Source organism: Dryobates pubescens, chromosome 8, assembly GCF_014839835.1.
Source record: "Dryobates pubescens isolate bDryPub1 chromosome 8, bDryPub1.pri, whole genome shotgun sequence".
NCBI lineage: Eukaryota > Metazoa > Chordata > Aves > Piciformes > Picidae > Dryobates > Dryobates pubescens.
The window spans coordinates 24,706,495-24,722,740 of record NC_071619.1 but is presented as its reverse complement, the minus strand read 5'-3'; the positions used below and the strand labels follow the sequence as shown (position 1 = coordinate 24,722,740).

Sequence of the window (16,246 nt, the reverse complement as noted above, 5' to 3'; positions counted from 1 at the left end):
ACCAAGTAACAGATAAGCTGCTTTTCTGAGTACCAAACCAGTTGGTTCTATTCTATTCTATTCTATAGTACCAGGGATCAGTCCTGCATTTGGATCTCTGCTGGTGGTACTCTGTGCAAGTCCCTCCTAATAGACCTCCAATTATAGACCAAATTGAAGATTCAGGGCTGGAGGTGTAACTAGACTATGTTGTCAGATTAACACAGCAAATGCCAGGAACACACTCAAAATGTTTAAAAAGCAACCACTGCATAATATCTCATCTCCAAACTCATCTTTGAAGCCAAAAAGTCCATTTCTTACAAAAAAATTGTTCCATTTATTTAAATTTTTGCAAATACTCTCTTAAAATGCTTGATTTAAAGAAGCCATAGGGGGAAAGAGTTTCTCTTTATTTGATAAAGTGAAAGTCTTGGCAGCTTTATGATAAGGGATGAAGACATTCTGGCCAAAGGTTAGTATTTGAAATTCAAAGTAGAAACTGAACCAAATTCTCTTCCCACTTACAGCAATTCTTGTTCCTTCCAGGCACACAGCTGGATGGAGCATACCTGCTCACTTCCCAACAAACAGCAGGAACACAGACCATTGTGACACTACCTTTCCATGAACGTGAAAATGAGCAGAATTCAGTGGCATTCCTTTTAAAATGTATCAACAACTGCAAGAGTAGTTTTCCTTAACAGAAAATTCTGACTGCTGGCCACTCACAAGTTGATGACTTTGCCTTTTTAAAAAAGTCTCTTTCAAACTGCGCGGTAACAGCGAGCTTGTGGACATTTACCCCATCAAGTACGCCATAATGTAGTGACAGAGATACAAGCGAACGGTATATTGGTCTTTCTTCAAGAGGGCTTTGCTTTCCAGAAAGCAGAGGAAAGAGTTTTTAATTAGTTGCTGTGCTCATTATTCATGCATTAATAAAGCACTTGAGAAGTAAGTTTCATTACTTATTGACATCAAATTTCAAAGGCAGTGTTCTCTCCTATGGATTCAAATTAATTGTGCAAAGGTAAATGAACAACTTTCTGCAGAAGAGACTACAGGACCTACCCTTGCTACATAATCACCCTCAAAGCCCAGGCTCACAGTTTATAGAATGACAAGTAACTTGCAGACACTAGTTTGTAATCAAACCACATAAATTTAACACTGAGTTTTTCAGCATTCCTCCCATCACAGAGGGACAAGACAGATGTCTATCTGCACTTTTTGCACCTTTAATCACCTCCCAGGATGGGAAAAATGACACAGCAAGCTGTCAGCAGGGGAGAAGTATGTAGACAGAAGTTACTGGATGCAGATCTCCTAGGAGTGGTATTTTGCAACGGGCTTTCTCCATGGAAACCCAACCTCGCCAATGCAGTCTTATGCAGTCCTAGAGTGTACAAACCATACTTGGAAGACTGATGATTTCATTGCACACTAAACCAACTCTATTTTGTTTTCTCATATTTAAACAAGATTTTATCTTTATAAAGTAATATGAAAAGGGTAGACAGAGGTCATCTTTTCCTGTTTAGTTTTTAAATTGTTACTTTAAACAATGTGTGTGGGGGGAAAAGGACTATTCTCACATGACTCTTAAAATTCTATAACTGAACCTATAAAAATTCATGATTAAGTAAATAAAAATGAGGCAAATTAACTTCTCCCAGCAAAGTCAACTGGACTTTTCCTACATGCTGAGAGAAGGATCCACCTCTCATTATCTTACAGAAAGCAATGACAGAATTTTCAAGTTAAATATGTGAATAGCTCATTCAAAATACATTCAAGCAAATAAACTTAAAATGAGACATTTCACAATTCTACATTTTTCACCCCAGTATGATTCACTCAGCACAGCTGACTGAACAATTCTGTTAATGTGTGAGATGAACAACCAGTTTGATTGTCCTGACACTTCTGAATGAGATATGTAATTTTTTGCACCACTCACCCAGCTGTTCTTGTGAACACCATGTAGCTATTTGTACAATCTAGAATGAAACAGTTACAATTCTGTTTTTTAAAGCTTGTTAATAAACAAACTTAAGGCAAGAACTTTGACTCCATATAAAAACACTACTAAAAAAGCAGAATTACTGTATGCAGACCTTCAGTTCCTCCTGAATTTTTTCCTCCTCCAATTTGGCAGCTTTCCGATCTTCTATTTCTATTTTCCATTTCTCTGCTACTATTCTGGCTTTTTCTTGAGCCATAGCATCCCGAAATTTCTTTGTAATTTCAGCTTCTTTTTGTCTCCTTCAGAAAAAAATTCAGAAATAAAGAAAAATCATTTAAGACATTGATTAGTTTTTTAAACTGAGGATCAACACTTGCTCAATGGCTGCAACAAATATTTAGCATAAGACTTTATGGAAATACACAAGAATCTAAATATATTTTAAAAGAGACCTACTATAAATCAGATTTGAGGAAAATATTCAGAAAGCAGACATTTTCAATTTTTGATAAACAACTAATTAAAATAATACCTTCTACATTAGAGAAGTACTTCTTGACTGTCTCTAAGTCAGACCATATTCTTCATACCTTGGCTGAAAAAACAGTTTTGTTTTGGTTTTTTTGGTCAGCCTAGCAAAGCATGATTGGGAATTTACTGTCTCTTAAATATCAATGCAGATGTCTGCAAAATTCTTACTCCAGATCGTTTGCTAGTACTGACACTAAAAAAAAAACTAACGTAGAGCACAAGTTGAAGCTTTTAATCTCTCCTTAGATATGCAATCACTATAAACAGGAACCACCTCCTATAAAAAGGAATACCAGAATGATATGCTATTTAAACTGTCACTTCAGTGCTGCACTACAAAAGGAATTACAGGAGGCAGGTGTCCTATTTCCTAACAACATCAAGCATCAAAACACTTTTGAATCTCTCAAATCTGGAAGAGGCCCTGCTGGAAACACCAGCATGGCACTTTGTGTAATTATTCTCTGAACTGCTGGGATAAAAATCAATACAAGGATATGCAAATAAAATTGATTTCAAAAATATTTTATGCACCAAATCCCCATCATGGGTATAGAAGTGTGACAAAACAAACATTTCTAATTTAATCATCTTAAACCAGATTGTTTCATTTTTAGTGTATTACAAAATGGTCAATGGTTTAGCAAAATTCCCCAAATGTGTTTTGTTGGGTTTTTGTTGGTGGTGGTGTGGGTTTTTTTTGTGAAAGAGGGTGTGGTGGTTCAGGACTTTTGCTTTTCAATATTCAATAAAAAAATACGTATTTTTACATGCTGAAAAAATGCCAAAACAAGGGAAAGCAAATGCTCACAAAACATACTTACCAGTTTTACCCACCATTACCTGCTGCCTTTCTACAAGGCCATGTCTCCCATTATGCCAAGTGGACCCTGAATTCATATTCTTAAATCCTCACCATAATTCTTCTGCTTCCTTCTGTGCTTGTTGCCTGGCTCGCTCTGCTATTAGCTCCTCTGATATCTGTTCATACGGCTTGTCGCCTGGGGCTTCTCCCATAACCCAGACCCAGACCTCACCATCCTTCCCACGCAGCCACTGCACATGTTTGCCATTACCTGCAACAGTCACCAAGAACAAACCAAAAATATAAACAAGACTCAAATTCTTATACAGATCAAAAGACGAGAAACCTGCAATTTAGAAACACTGTATAATTTACAATTCATAATAAAAACATTACTAAAACGTTGGATGCAATCTTCAGATTTGACAGATCTACCACATGGGTACACAGGTCTGTACACTCTAGATCACACAATCATTGAAGGCTCATTGTCCCACAAAAATAAAGAATTGTTAATTCTTACATGCGTGGTGGAGTCACCATCACTGGAGGTGTTTAGGAGGAGACTTGATGGGGTGCTTGGTGCCATGGTTTAGTTCATTAGATGATGATGGGTTGGACACGATGATCTTGAAGGTCTCTTCCAACCTGGTTTGGTCTATTCTATTCCATTCTATTCCATTCTATTCCATTCTATTCCATTCTATTCCATTCCATTCTATTCCATTCCATTCTATTCCATTCTATTCCATTCCATTCCATTCCATTCCATTCCATTCCATTCCATTCCATTCCATTCCATTCCATTCCATTCTCTTGCTTCACTCAGCAAGGGATGAATCAAGAGAATGGGAAAAAATGGAGCAATAACAACTAGTTACATTATGTGACCAGCAATGCTTCAGCACACAGACAACATTGAGTGTTGAGCATAAAAAGACTTCATTAGAATCCCTGCAAAAAAAAGTCCATTAATTTCTGCTCCCACTGCTAAGAAATTCCAGGAAGCCTGCATATTCAGAGCACACCACTCAGCACTGCTTTTCTGTTTGGGTAGGCAATTGAAAGGCATTAAGTTACCGGTTTAGTTTTCAGGAATTACACAGTGCAAAAATCTATGGTTACTGTGATGACAGAGGCATTGCACAAACACCAAAAAAAGACTGAATGCTACTTTAAAAACAGACTGCATTTGTTGAACCTTTGTGTCCAAGAACCAACTGCTGACTACAAAGGGCACTAGATTAGATTCCATCTAAATACAGTTTAAGGCATATACCCTACCTGCCTTACTGTGGTTTGATCTTTTCCTTTTTTATGTATAACTCATAGGTATTTTATGCATTTTGGAGGCTTATAATAAGGAATTGGTAGAAATGCTTCTTATACATCCATTTCTATGTTTTATGTCTCATAAACTTGTTGAAATAGTTCTTCACAAAAGGAGGCTCCACCGTTTTACCATTGCCAAGACAGACAATGGATTTAATTTAAAGAATGAAGACTAAAAGGCCATGAAAGCTCCGTAGCTTGTCTCATACAGTACAAGAGAATTCACCCTCTTGCCCAAATATTAAGGTTATTTAATTTTGCATCACCACAATTATAAAAGGCATCATGTCTCATTTCAAAACATTTCACATTTTCCTAGGTAGTTTTTCTCTGATGTTCCCATGAGAGATAAAAGAAACCTGGTCCTATGTGGGTGGGCAAGTTGCTCCCATCTTTCTACATCTTTCTCAACTAGCATCAGCTTAGGTACTCTCACCTTCAGCTGCTTGCTGTTCTGTGATAGGACAGCATCCATTTAAGCAGATTAAGTTTCCCAATACACAATCAATAATTTTTTTTTGCCATTCCAAACTGACCAGAGGAAACTTTTGGATGCAATGAAGTGGAGATGTTGACAGCAGGCAGTGCCAGTGCCAACCCGCACTCCCAATTTTTGACAACATAAACTTAGAGCAACAAACATATCAGAGCTCTCAGCAAAAGTTAATATTCTAGAACCAATTTTAAAATGTGATTTATATGTAAGACCAAGTGTTGGCCTAATAGTAGTGACTTCAAGGGAGGATGTGGAAATCTGAGCTAATAATGTTTTGCTTCAATAACTCTGAAAAGCATTTGTTTTTTCACAGTCTATCAGATTATATCTCAGGTTATAAACACGAATGTATTTTATTTATGTATATTTCTGTGTTCCTGTCAACACAACATTTGTGTTGAGTTTCTTTGGTTACAGCACTTGAACATCATCTGCCAAGAACTGACTGGCCATGTCAGTATTTGCCTGAAAGGTGTTTACCTACTGAATTTCATAGGAAAGTATCTTGAGAAGTGTGGAATAATTTCCCAGGAGTAATGATCCCACATAGCCAATGGCAGCTTTTGTTTTGAAAGCAGCCAATGTCCTCTTCCCTGGAAGGAATTTGGATATCTGATTCACCCTCCTTTATTTAGTACTTTAAAGAAAACATTGTAAACAATATACTTCATGTTAATTTATTTGTGTCATAACTGATAGATACCAAATGTTTCTAGAACTGTTTTGAAACAACGTCACTACTGCTCATTTATGAATTTATCAGATAAAAATAGCTTTTTTTTTTTTTTTTTTTTTTTTTTTGTGCTAAAGAATTACTTCTATGTTTCCTGGAAGCACAAGTTGTCCATTACTATCCAGACCTATAAACCAAATAATTGATTTGTAGACATCTTGAGAAATTGTTCTATTTCTTCCTTTTAAAACAATGGATCTCTCTTCTAAAGCGGTAGATGTATAAACTCTCTTGCAAACATCAGTGTAACAGTGTTGGTTCAGTGCCAGCTACTGTATACTACAGGACAGTATGCTACTGTACACATGCCCATACTTCAAGTCGAAAGATAATAGCTGTATCAAACAATCTGGCACTTTCAAGCTTCAGCCTTACACAGCCAGACCTCCACATGTACAATTTTAAAATACTTTTGACTTGAGAGCATAGGACTTTATTCTGATTTTTCTTTAGAAAAAGAAAACATCTTATTCATATCCAACCATCTTTTCTATTTGACTTTGAGAAATGACTGTACACTCCATCGTAGAACTTGGTAGTGTCTTAGCACAGAATAACATTCAGACATGAGGGTGCAGGAACAGAAATGAGTGGATCGGGAGAAAAATCCAGCAGTGTAAAAACTGAATTCCTGCCACGCCAAGAAGTCTTTGCAGCCTTCAGAACAATGTCCGCAGTGGGTACTGTCAGGTCTTCACTTGAGAAAATTTTGATGTTCACTACTTCATAATTTTAGGAGAAGAGTTGTCTGCTTTGTGAGCAGAGATTTACTGCTATTGAGAGCTGATCGTCATAAAATTACTTCTGCTTTAAGATGTCTCTCTCCTGCACTATATTTTCATGCACAACAAGATATTTTGTTAACACACTTCATTTCCAAATGAAACAGTAATGGAGAGGGGGAAAAAGTTAAAAGAAAAAAAAGAAAATAAGAATAGGAAATTAAGGAAATAAGAAAAATAAAAATGCAACTAAATCTAAAGGGAAGAGACAGGTCCTAACTACACAAATTTTAAATTTAGGTGTGAAAGTGGCATGTAAAACTTACATTTTCTGTTCAAAGCAGGCTTCTGAGCCAAGTCAGAAAGCCTAATGCAGAGTCAGAAAATAAAAAGTAAATTTCATGAGCTCTAGCTGTTGCAGTTTTCTGCCTTGATCACAAAGATACCTTTCCTTTCCTGAAGAGACTGTGGCAGGCTGCAAAGAATTACCATTAGGATTTCTCTGGATTGGAGAATGGATATAATATTGTTTTAGAAACAAACACTGCTTTACCAAGAAAATGTACTAAATAATTTATCAAGTCTTTTGCATCTCTGCTCTTCAGACCAATGATTTACTGGCTGTAGTATTCTGCTGGGCGGGTTGGGGGTTTTGTTTGGTTGACTGGTTTGGTTGGGATTTTTTTTGCCTAAAAAACACCTCTGCAGCATCACAAGAAGACAACATTAATTCTTGCAGTTCTTTTCACCTCTACCTTCCTCCTTAAATTAGTATCACTCATGGAGTTCCCCTAAACCTGTATCTATACTGCTTTGAAATCATTAAATTGGTTTCTGACTATTACTCCTTACTCCAGACAAATGGAAAAACAGGTATCTCAAATTTGCAGTACAAATGGAGCACAGCAAAAACTTTCTTGGAGACCTATAGCCTGAACCAACAGTAACACACTTGCACATATAACTATACACAATCAAAAGTAAGACCAAATCACATTTTATGTTTTTCGGTATTTATGCAGACAATTCTATAACAGCAATAAAAGTATGAAACAGTGCCCTAGGGAGCAATAGTAAACTTAGGGCTTTCACCTGTACGAATTATTAGCCTCTACCAGCAGCATTGCTAATTTCACACACACAGAGCAACTATGATTTGTGCTATATGGTATCACAGGCTGTTCTTGGCCTTTGTGCTACCCTTAGGAAGTTCCTGGTGTAGGCCCATTACAATTGCTAACCTTGGTGAAGGCTACCAGAACACACAAACACTGCCAGAGCCTCAGGAGAGAGAGAAAAATAGCACCTGAAGGTACATGGGAAGGGGAATCCTGCCTGCAGGCAATGTTCAGACTAAATCAGGCCTCAATTCCAATCATCTCAAACTTCCACGCTGTGACTAAAGGTTTAAATACATGAAGTTACACAACAGAGGACTGGGCCTTACACTGCCTCTGCTAACTGGGACAGAGGCCCAGAACTACAGGTTGGGTTTGGGGGGTTTATGAGGTTTGGCTTTTTGGGTTGTTTTTTTTGTGTGTGTGTGGATTTGGTTTTGGGCTGTATCTAGCTTAATTTTTATGCATGCTTCTAATGAAAAGTGCTTTAAAATAAGAATAATCAGAGAGAATAGCATGGCATAGCATGGCATAGAGACCAGACCAGGCTGGAAGAGACCTTTGAGATCGAGTCCAACCTATCATCCAACACTATCTAATCAACTAAACCATGGCAACAAATGCCCCATCCAGTCTCTTCCTAAACACCTCCAGTGGCAGTGACTCCACCACCTCCCTGGGCAGCCTATTCCAACGGCCAATCTTTCTGTGAAGAACTTCTTCACTGCTGGAGTCATCTTCCTTCCTCCGAGGTTGTGTGTCATTGCTTTGTATCATGTCATGTTACAGCATCCCAATGATTCCCAATGATAATCTGACAATAAACTGAAGATCTGCTATAATTAATTCTGTTGTCTGCTCCTGGAAATAGTCATAGGACCACAAACCCAGGTTTTCCAAGTGTACATTCAAAAATCCCAATCACTTCCATTCTCAAAACAAGAAAATGAGGAAAAACTCTGAAATGCAAGTAGTCCCACAACATTAAATTTACACACCTTCCAATTTCAAACCTGTGTTGTGTGCCTTTCTATTGAAAGGAGGATGTGCAGGAGAAAGAAATTCAGCTCATTTACATTAATATGCCAATAAGGGTTGCAGGATCTCACCACTGCTGAAAAAAATCAGCCTTCATGGCTCTCCAGCTACTTCCTGATCATATAACAAACTCAATTTTCTGTTTATGGAATTACAGCCTGTTACCATGGAAATAATTATGCTGCAATATACCCCTGCAGGATCAAATAAAGGAAGAGTGACTGCAAGAAAGCAAACATTATGGGAAGAAGCAGTTATTCAAATATGACTATGGTAATTAACAAATATAGTAAAAATAATTGTACAAAGCACTCAAAGGTAAGTGGATTTGCATATATATACACTATGTATATAGAGGCTTGGTGTAAACCAAAAAGAGGAGAGAAGAAGAGCAGGAGGAAAAGAGCAGATAAAAGAAGACAGGAAGAAAGGGGGGGGAGGGGGAACAGAGGGGAAAAAGAAAGAAGAAGGTAAGAAAAGGAGAGGGGAAAAAAAAGGGGGGGTGGGGGGGGGTGTAGAGAAAGAAGCAAAAAGAAAAGAAATAAAATATAATTTGTGTGGTCTCTATCTAGTATGTCCCAGTTATTTTCTTGCTTCTCCAGCCAAGGTACACTTACACATAGCAATTCTGTAATTTGCCCACTTGCAACTAAGTGATAACATTTAGATCTCATTGTTATAGACACTGCTCTGACTCAGTGTAGAATCTAGAGATATTTTTTTGTCTGTTCATTTTAATGACCCTTTCACTGTAAGCAGCATAAAAATGCACATCCACCTCAGATCACAGTGGAAGGAGGTAAAAACATTCATATCAGTATAATTTCAATTTTGCCCATTGGAATGGGCTGCCCAGGGAGGTGGTGGAGTCACCACCCCGGAAGTGTTTAAAATAAGACTGGATGAGGAACTTAGTGCCATGGTTTAGTTGATTAGATGGTGTTGGGTGATAGGTTGGACTTGATGATCTCAAAGGTCTTTTCCAACCTGGCTAATTCTGTGATTCTGAACTAATTTCATTTTTTGTTTCCTCATTACAAAATTAAGTCAAGAACATAGCACTATTAATTCTGACCCCAGTGCGTCTTGTAAAGAATAGAATTCATATACTCAGCTTATTTTCTTGGGCAGAGCTATCACAAAGCATCCAGGGTTTCCCACTGCTGGAGAATAAACAATAAGTCTCCATGACTACTTCAGGGTCTGCTAGAAACTCAAAGCAGAGGGATAAGGGCTCTCTGTCACAAAGAAAACTATGGATCACTTTCTGCACCAGACTTCTCTATACTAAATGCAGAATGGCAGATTTGCACTGACTTCTTTTATCAGGCACACAGGATGACAAAAGCAGGGAGAACTATACCAATACAGCAAGATTTTCTAGCACCACAGCACATGAGGGGACTTGAAGGTTAATGAACCATCCTCAATGTCTGGCTAAATCCTCTGCTGACTTGAATACATTGAGTTTTCCTATGTCTTCCAAATCCTGGTGCCACTGTCCTTGCATGTTTTAGTCACTTACACGAAAAACTGGCAAAATCAGGAAGGAAATACTGTATCAGCATGGGCAAACCCCAGTTCCCTCCTTGGCCACGCGACTGCTCTGTTTCCATATCAAGTATTCATGAGCTTGCAGTCACAACCTCATATCATTACCAGAGCACCAGTATGCACAGGAAAGTCCATCTAACACTACTGTGTCCAGATAGGCTGAGGAACACAATGCCACAGAGAAACACAGGAGTGCTCTCCATGCCAGTGGCTCAATTAACCCAGCAGCCTCTCTCAGAAAGCGGCTGATGCCAGACAACAGGAATACTGAGGATCACATTGCGTGCAAGAGAAACCTCCAGCTGTAATAAGGCCCAGGTTGCCAGCAATATTCTGCTGTCACTTTTCTGCAAAACAGAGGAAGTCAGCTGCAGGGTAGATATAAGATGAAAAAGCACAGACTCACAGATAATTCTAGGAGGGTAGAGAAGTCCCTCTGGATTTGTTCCATCTGGTACATATTTAGGTCATACAGAAGTTGGAGGTATTTTTCTACCCCAGGTTTGGAAAAGTGAACAGTTCAGAAGCTGCTGTTTAACTGTACCTCAATACACAGCCACACTGAGTATGAGCTCTGAGCACCTGAGTTCTTGCCCAAAGGTATACAGTGCTTTAACAAAGTGGCATTGTAACACAAGCTGCTATACATGTTGTGAATGTTAAATTAAAACTCTTCCCATGGCTTCAAATCAGTTGTCTCAGCCCCCTAATAAAACTTATTCTAATACTCTCACTAATGCTCTTCTGTTAGTTTTTCAGTCATATCTGAACTGAAAACAAATGTCAGGGCTCTACAGAATTCAAGACCACATTCAGTAATACTTAAGTGTAATGTCTCTGTTTAGACCTATATCTAATGATAGAGAGACAAAAAACAATGCCAGGAATATGTCTCCATAGGAGATAAAATCCCAGCTAAATGTTATCAGGGTGTATAAACAGGAATACATTTCTGAGCGTAAAAACACAGAAAGCAATATCCCTGCATGTACACAGGCTCTCACCCTTCATATACACACTGAGACATGCCCACTCACTGCCCTTCACATCTGACATTGATGTATCCTTCTGCCATCTACTTGTGATGTTTGAAATACTTGCTTGCAAACAGCTTCTTCTATTCCCTAATGATTTTCTAACACAAATGCCATTTAGGTAAAGAAATTATTTTCCAGCCATGCTGTGATAAGCTTACCTAATTCCTTCCCAGCTACTCTTATTAACAACAGGTAAATAACAGTGTTTACAAATGGCCCATCTGAACATCATGAGCTGCAGTTCACAATGAATAAATGTCAGAATAAGCAGCAGCAGAGCAGTGTTGTCCCCTCTCACACATGGCTGTCCTTCAGGTGCCTAAATCTCAACAGCTTTTGAGATCTCATTTTGGGTATGCTGATAGGTGTGGATACTGCATCTGACTCAAAATACAAATTGGCAGGGTCCTTCATTTATTCCCAACTCAGCTACACTGGTTTAAGGGCTACTGCCTAATCAAATAAATAAGGTTCTATATAGATTGCAAAGCTGCCTGTCAGCCAACTCTCAGCAAATCCCAAAGGGATCTTTAAATTTTCAGGAGACTTCCCTTAGTGATTTTAGCACAGTAAGAAAATGGAGTATGTTTTATTACAATGAAAATATGTTTCTGAAAGATCTGTCAAGGAGTAATTTCTAAATGAACTGGAGACAGACCTCCAAGAATTGAGCTTACTTGTGAAGCTATTTCAGCACAAATCAGCAGCCATGATTCATTTAAAGCTACAAAACACGCATTTTGTCTTGAGTAAGTCCACGAAATGCTGAAGTTCTGGGAGAAGCCAAATGATGCTCAAATTCTACTCAGATTTTTCGCAAGGTATAAATATAGGCTAGGTACAAACAGCAAAAATGTGGGAAGAGTTTATTTAATGTCTTATGAAGGAAATCTTTCCTTCTGAAGTGAGGTTTAAATATTATATCCCTTACAGACATCCATCTGTGTTTTTAAAAAAGGGAAGGAAATTAAAACTGTCAAATAATCTGAAAACATTTCATTCATCCCCAAAGTGAGATATTTTACATTGACTTATTCTGATACAAATTTCAGTTTTAACCTTTCCTCAAGACAAGAAGTCAAACAATCCAGATGGAAAAGCAGGCACAATTTAGTATTTACTAAAGCTGACTAATAGCATTTTCTTCAGAAACTAAGAATAATTGTTATACTATTTGGCTTGCTAAATACTCTCGATGATTTATGTCTTATTTCACGGTTTGAGCTTGCTTCTGTTTTCTAAGAAGGATAAATGTCCTGCATAGGATATTTATGGGCAATCTGTGTTCACCAATGCTTCTATTAAAAAACCCACTGTAGATCTTGGGCCTTTGCTAGTTAGTTTCCAAACTGTTAAAAGATGATCACGCTGATAAGCATTCCCTAAACTAGTTCATTATTTTAACTGTAGCACAAGTCCAAACTGACCTTCATATGCCACTTTTTCCTCCTCAACTCTGCATTTGTGGTTTCTGTTAAGACAACAAATCTAAACCTTGCACAAGAATTCTTCATCCTCAAGTCACTGCAGAAAAATCAATATTGAATTCATAATCCCTGTTCTGCTTTGAAAAATCCACTCCTTTTGCTATGCTGTTTGGGTTATAAGTATTTGCATAGCTAATGACCACCATGCCTTAAAGAAATTATTTTTTCTACTTCTGGCCCACATCAGCTCATGGAAGTCAAAATCTATTTTCAGTGGAACCAAATGCCTAATTTGCAAATCTAGTTCCAGAAGAATTCACTGCAGAAATAAAGGAACAAAACAAGACAAAGCAAAACCACACACACACACACATAAAACCCCAACACCATAAGCAAGATCAGTTCATTAGCATAGTTCTGAAGGAAACAAAGTTTCTAACAGTGGCCAAAAGTCAAACCTTAGCAATACTTAAAACTGGCAGTTTAAGAAGTTAAAATGGAAACAGGCTATTGAGAAATTTAACTCCATGTGTATTTGGGAATACGTTTATCAGAATAAATATAATCTATAGACTACTCTGGAGCTCTCCTTTCTCTTATTCTTTATAAATCAGAAAATTAATTACCTAGAAAGTGGTCTCTTGTAGTAGGAAGCTGAACAGGTTTAATGTATAATTTATATATGGAAATTTAGATGTCAACACTGTGACAAATCACCACATAAACATTTTTGCAGTTAGATTTTTATGTATCTGTCTTCCTGAAAGAATAAGCATAACACAGATTATTATCTCAATGATATAATGTTGTTTTGGTTTCTGGAGCTGAACTGCATTTTTAATTCTTTTCTCAAACACAAATCAATCAAAATGAACAAGGTTTTTGTGCTGTATGAGAGAAGCTGTTTTGACACCATGCCTCTTAGGAGAGCACCATTCACAGTAAAAACACTAACATGAAGAAAATAGAAATTAAACAAAATGAGGTTTTTCAAATGTCCACCTTGCCTGCAATCTGTGAGTGGACATTTTAAACTCCTATTGTAGCTGATTAAGGTGCTCTGGATGTTCCTCCTTCATTTAAAAGCTGCTATTGTAACTTAGAGTCATTTCATGAAGCCCTTTGCTTCAAGTAAGTCTCGGAAATTAGTTTTGCTTTGAACCATGTTTCTTTAATAATAGCTTTTGAATTGTTAACTATCTAATTGGCTCTTTGCAGGATTCAGAGGCTTCAACTATTTTAAGAAGTCTGCCAGTTGAATCCAATAACTGATCTGTACAGAGGTGCTCAAAGTTTTCTACCCTGCATGTGTTAAAGATGAACAATACCTTAAACACTGCAGAGTCACATAGCTGTTAAAGCACTTTGTCAAAATCAGCTACCCTAAATTATTATAAATTTTGAATATTGAAGCTTAATAGATTTTAAAATCTACCCTGAAGACTATCAAATTCATGAATTTATCTTCTACTCCAGCCACTTGGAAACATTCAATGCCAAGTCAAGAAACCTCAACTGCACAAGCAAGACTGCCTTTTGCATGGCTGAGTGGTAGAAGCAGGGATGGTACAACATAAAAATCCTTAACCAGTAGCATTCCCACCATCCCCAACTTTTAAGTATACAAAGTCACAGATCTTACTTTGTTTGCGTCTTGCTGTCTTTCTCAGCACTGCTTCTTCCATTCGTGCTTTTTCTTCCCTCTCCTTCCAGCGCCTCAGCTGCTCTTCCCTCATTTTGTAGAACAAGATCTGCTTTTGCTCTTCATTCAGCTCTGCCAGGAGCTCAGGGTCAATATACATATCACGCAATATTTGCTGCAGCATGATAACTCCAAAAAACCCTCAAAGAGAGAAACTTGCTTCCAATTATACTCACTACAATGACCCACAAATGGCACTCCAGAAAGCAACCTGCAGTAAAGGAGCTCTCCCACACCTTCCTGCACAGGAGAGGTTTAATTCTTTCTCTGGCCGTGTTTGTTCAGGCATATTCTGCTCCTGGTCTCTTACACCAACAGTTTTCTGCTTATCTCATCCTCCAAAGGTAGAGGCAGGTGTCAAGTGAAAGGAAGGGGGAGGAACAGACAAGGATAAGGGGAAAAACAAACAAACAAACAATGAAAAGGTCAGGAGGAAGAAAAAATCCACTTCAGTGCTCCTGACTGCAAGCTGGTAAAAATAAGGTATTCTCAAATAAACCCATCAGCTTTGCTCTCTTGAGCAGAAGGAAATTCAATGTAGAGAAAGTCTTAGACTTTCAGCTCAAGTAGTTCCCTTCGGCAGCAATGCACTCCCGAGGGTGTAAGTGTTGCCCAGGGGTTTAAAGTGATGTCATGTCTAAAGGTATCACCTACACCAACAATATCTATGTCACTTTGGGAACTGATCTCTTCTGATAAGAGAGGAGAAACGAGTTTGCATATTGTTCCCCAGTCTAGCCTGTTAACTGGTCTCAACAGGGTAGATCATATTAGAGGTCCTATTTACCTGGTGTTGACAAATATTGTCATGCAGACAAACCAATTAAAATGCCTCTAAAATTAAAAGCAAATGTAATAAAAGCCACAAGATTCTAGTTGACTTTATGAATAGCAAATTAATATTAATTAAACAATATTAAGTTCTCAGTAGTTCATATGGACTACACAAGTTCTGCTGTTAATTAATTTCTCACTTTGTGATTGGAGATAGTTACAATGTTGCTCTTTAAGTGAACTGTGGCTTTTCACTCTGCAACAGTTTTACCAAAAATCAGTAAAATAGTATTATTTCAGCATCAGGACCAACAGCCACTGAATTATGTGTATAAAAAAAAGGTCAAAACAACGTACACACACAAAAAAAACCCTAATAAAATAAACCCTCTGGATTCCAGAGCCACCTTTCTCTGGGCAGAGAGCTTCTCCAGGGAGCAGTAGCACTTTGTTGTAAGGGGGCTATCTTCTAAGAAGAACCAAGGAGTCATAACAATGGAATGGGCTGCTCAGGGAAGTGGTGGGGTTGATGTCCCTGGAGATGTTTAAGAAAAGACTGGATGAGGCATTTAGTGCCATGGTCTACTTGATTAGATAGGGTTGGACTCGATAATCTTGAGGTCTCTTCCAACCTGGTTGATTCTGTGATTCTCTGAAAACACAGGTCACATGTGCAGACTGAGCCATGTCCCACTGCATGATGGTTACACAAGAATGAAGAGCAAAAGCAGATCTGCATTTCCTCACAAGAAACCTGCTTTATAGATGTGTATTTGTCAAACTCTTAATGACTTCCATGGCCCTCATATTCAAAAACTTATACTGCTAATGCATCTATTCATGTAATATTCTTTTGAGGTATGCAAAAAACTGTCACCTTAATTTAGGCAGAAAATATACCTGATCTAAACTAAAATTCAAGGCAAGATGCTGTATCACATAGAAGCATTTTTTTTACAAGTAATACAGTTTGGCAAGAAAAAACCTAGGGTAAGAAAGACTTTGTTACGGCTTCATTTTTGTATTTTA

The 16,246-nt window shown here is 37.8% G+C and overlaps 1 protein-coding gene across 1 annotated transcript in view; it reads right to left on the bottom strand.

Moving 5' to 3' along the window:
- SH2D4B (SH2 domain containing 4B) overlaps positions 1 to 14,841 on the bottom strand; it is a 62,979-nt gene extending 48,138 nt beyond the window's left edge. Inside the window, exons 1-3 of the mRNA XM_054163473.1 lie at positions 14,384 to 14,841; positions 3,396 to 3,555; positions 2,100 to 2,247 (exon numbers count right to left, since the gene is read on the bottom strand). Of these exons, the coding sequence (XP_054019448.1) occupies positions 2,100 to 2,247; positions 3,396 to 3,555; positions 14,384 to 14,567 (492 nt within the window). The 5' untranslated portion in view covers positions 14,568 to 14,841. The remainder of the gene's footprint in view (positions 1 to 2,099; positions 2,248 to 3,395; positions 3,556 to 14,383) is intronic.
- Between the last annotated feature and the right edge of the window lie 1,405 nt (positions 14,842 to 16,246).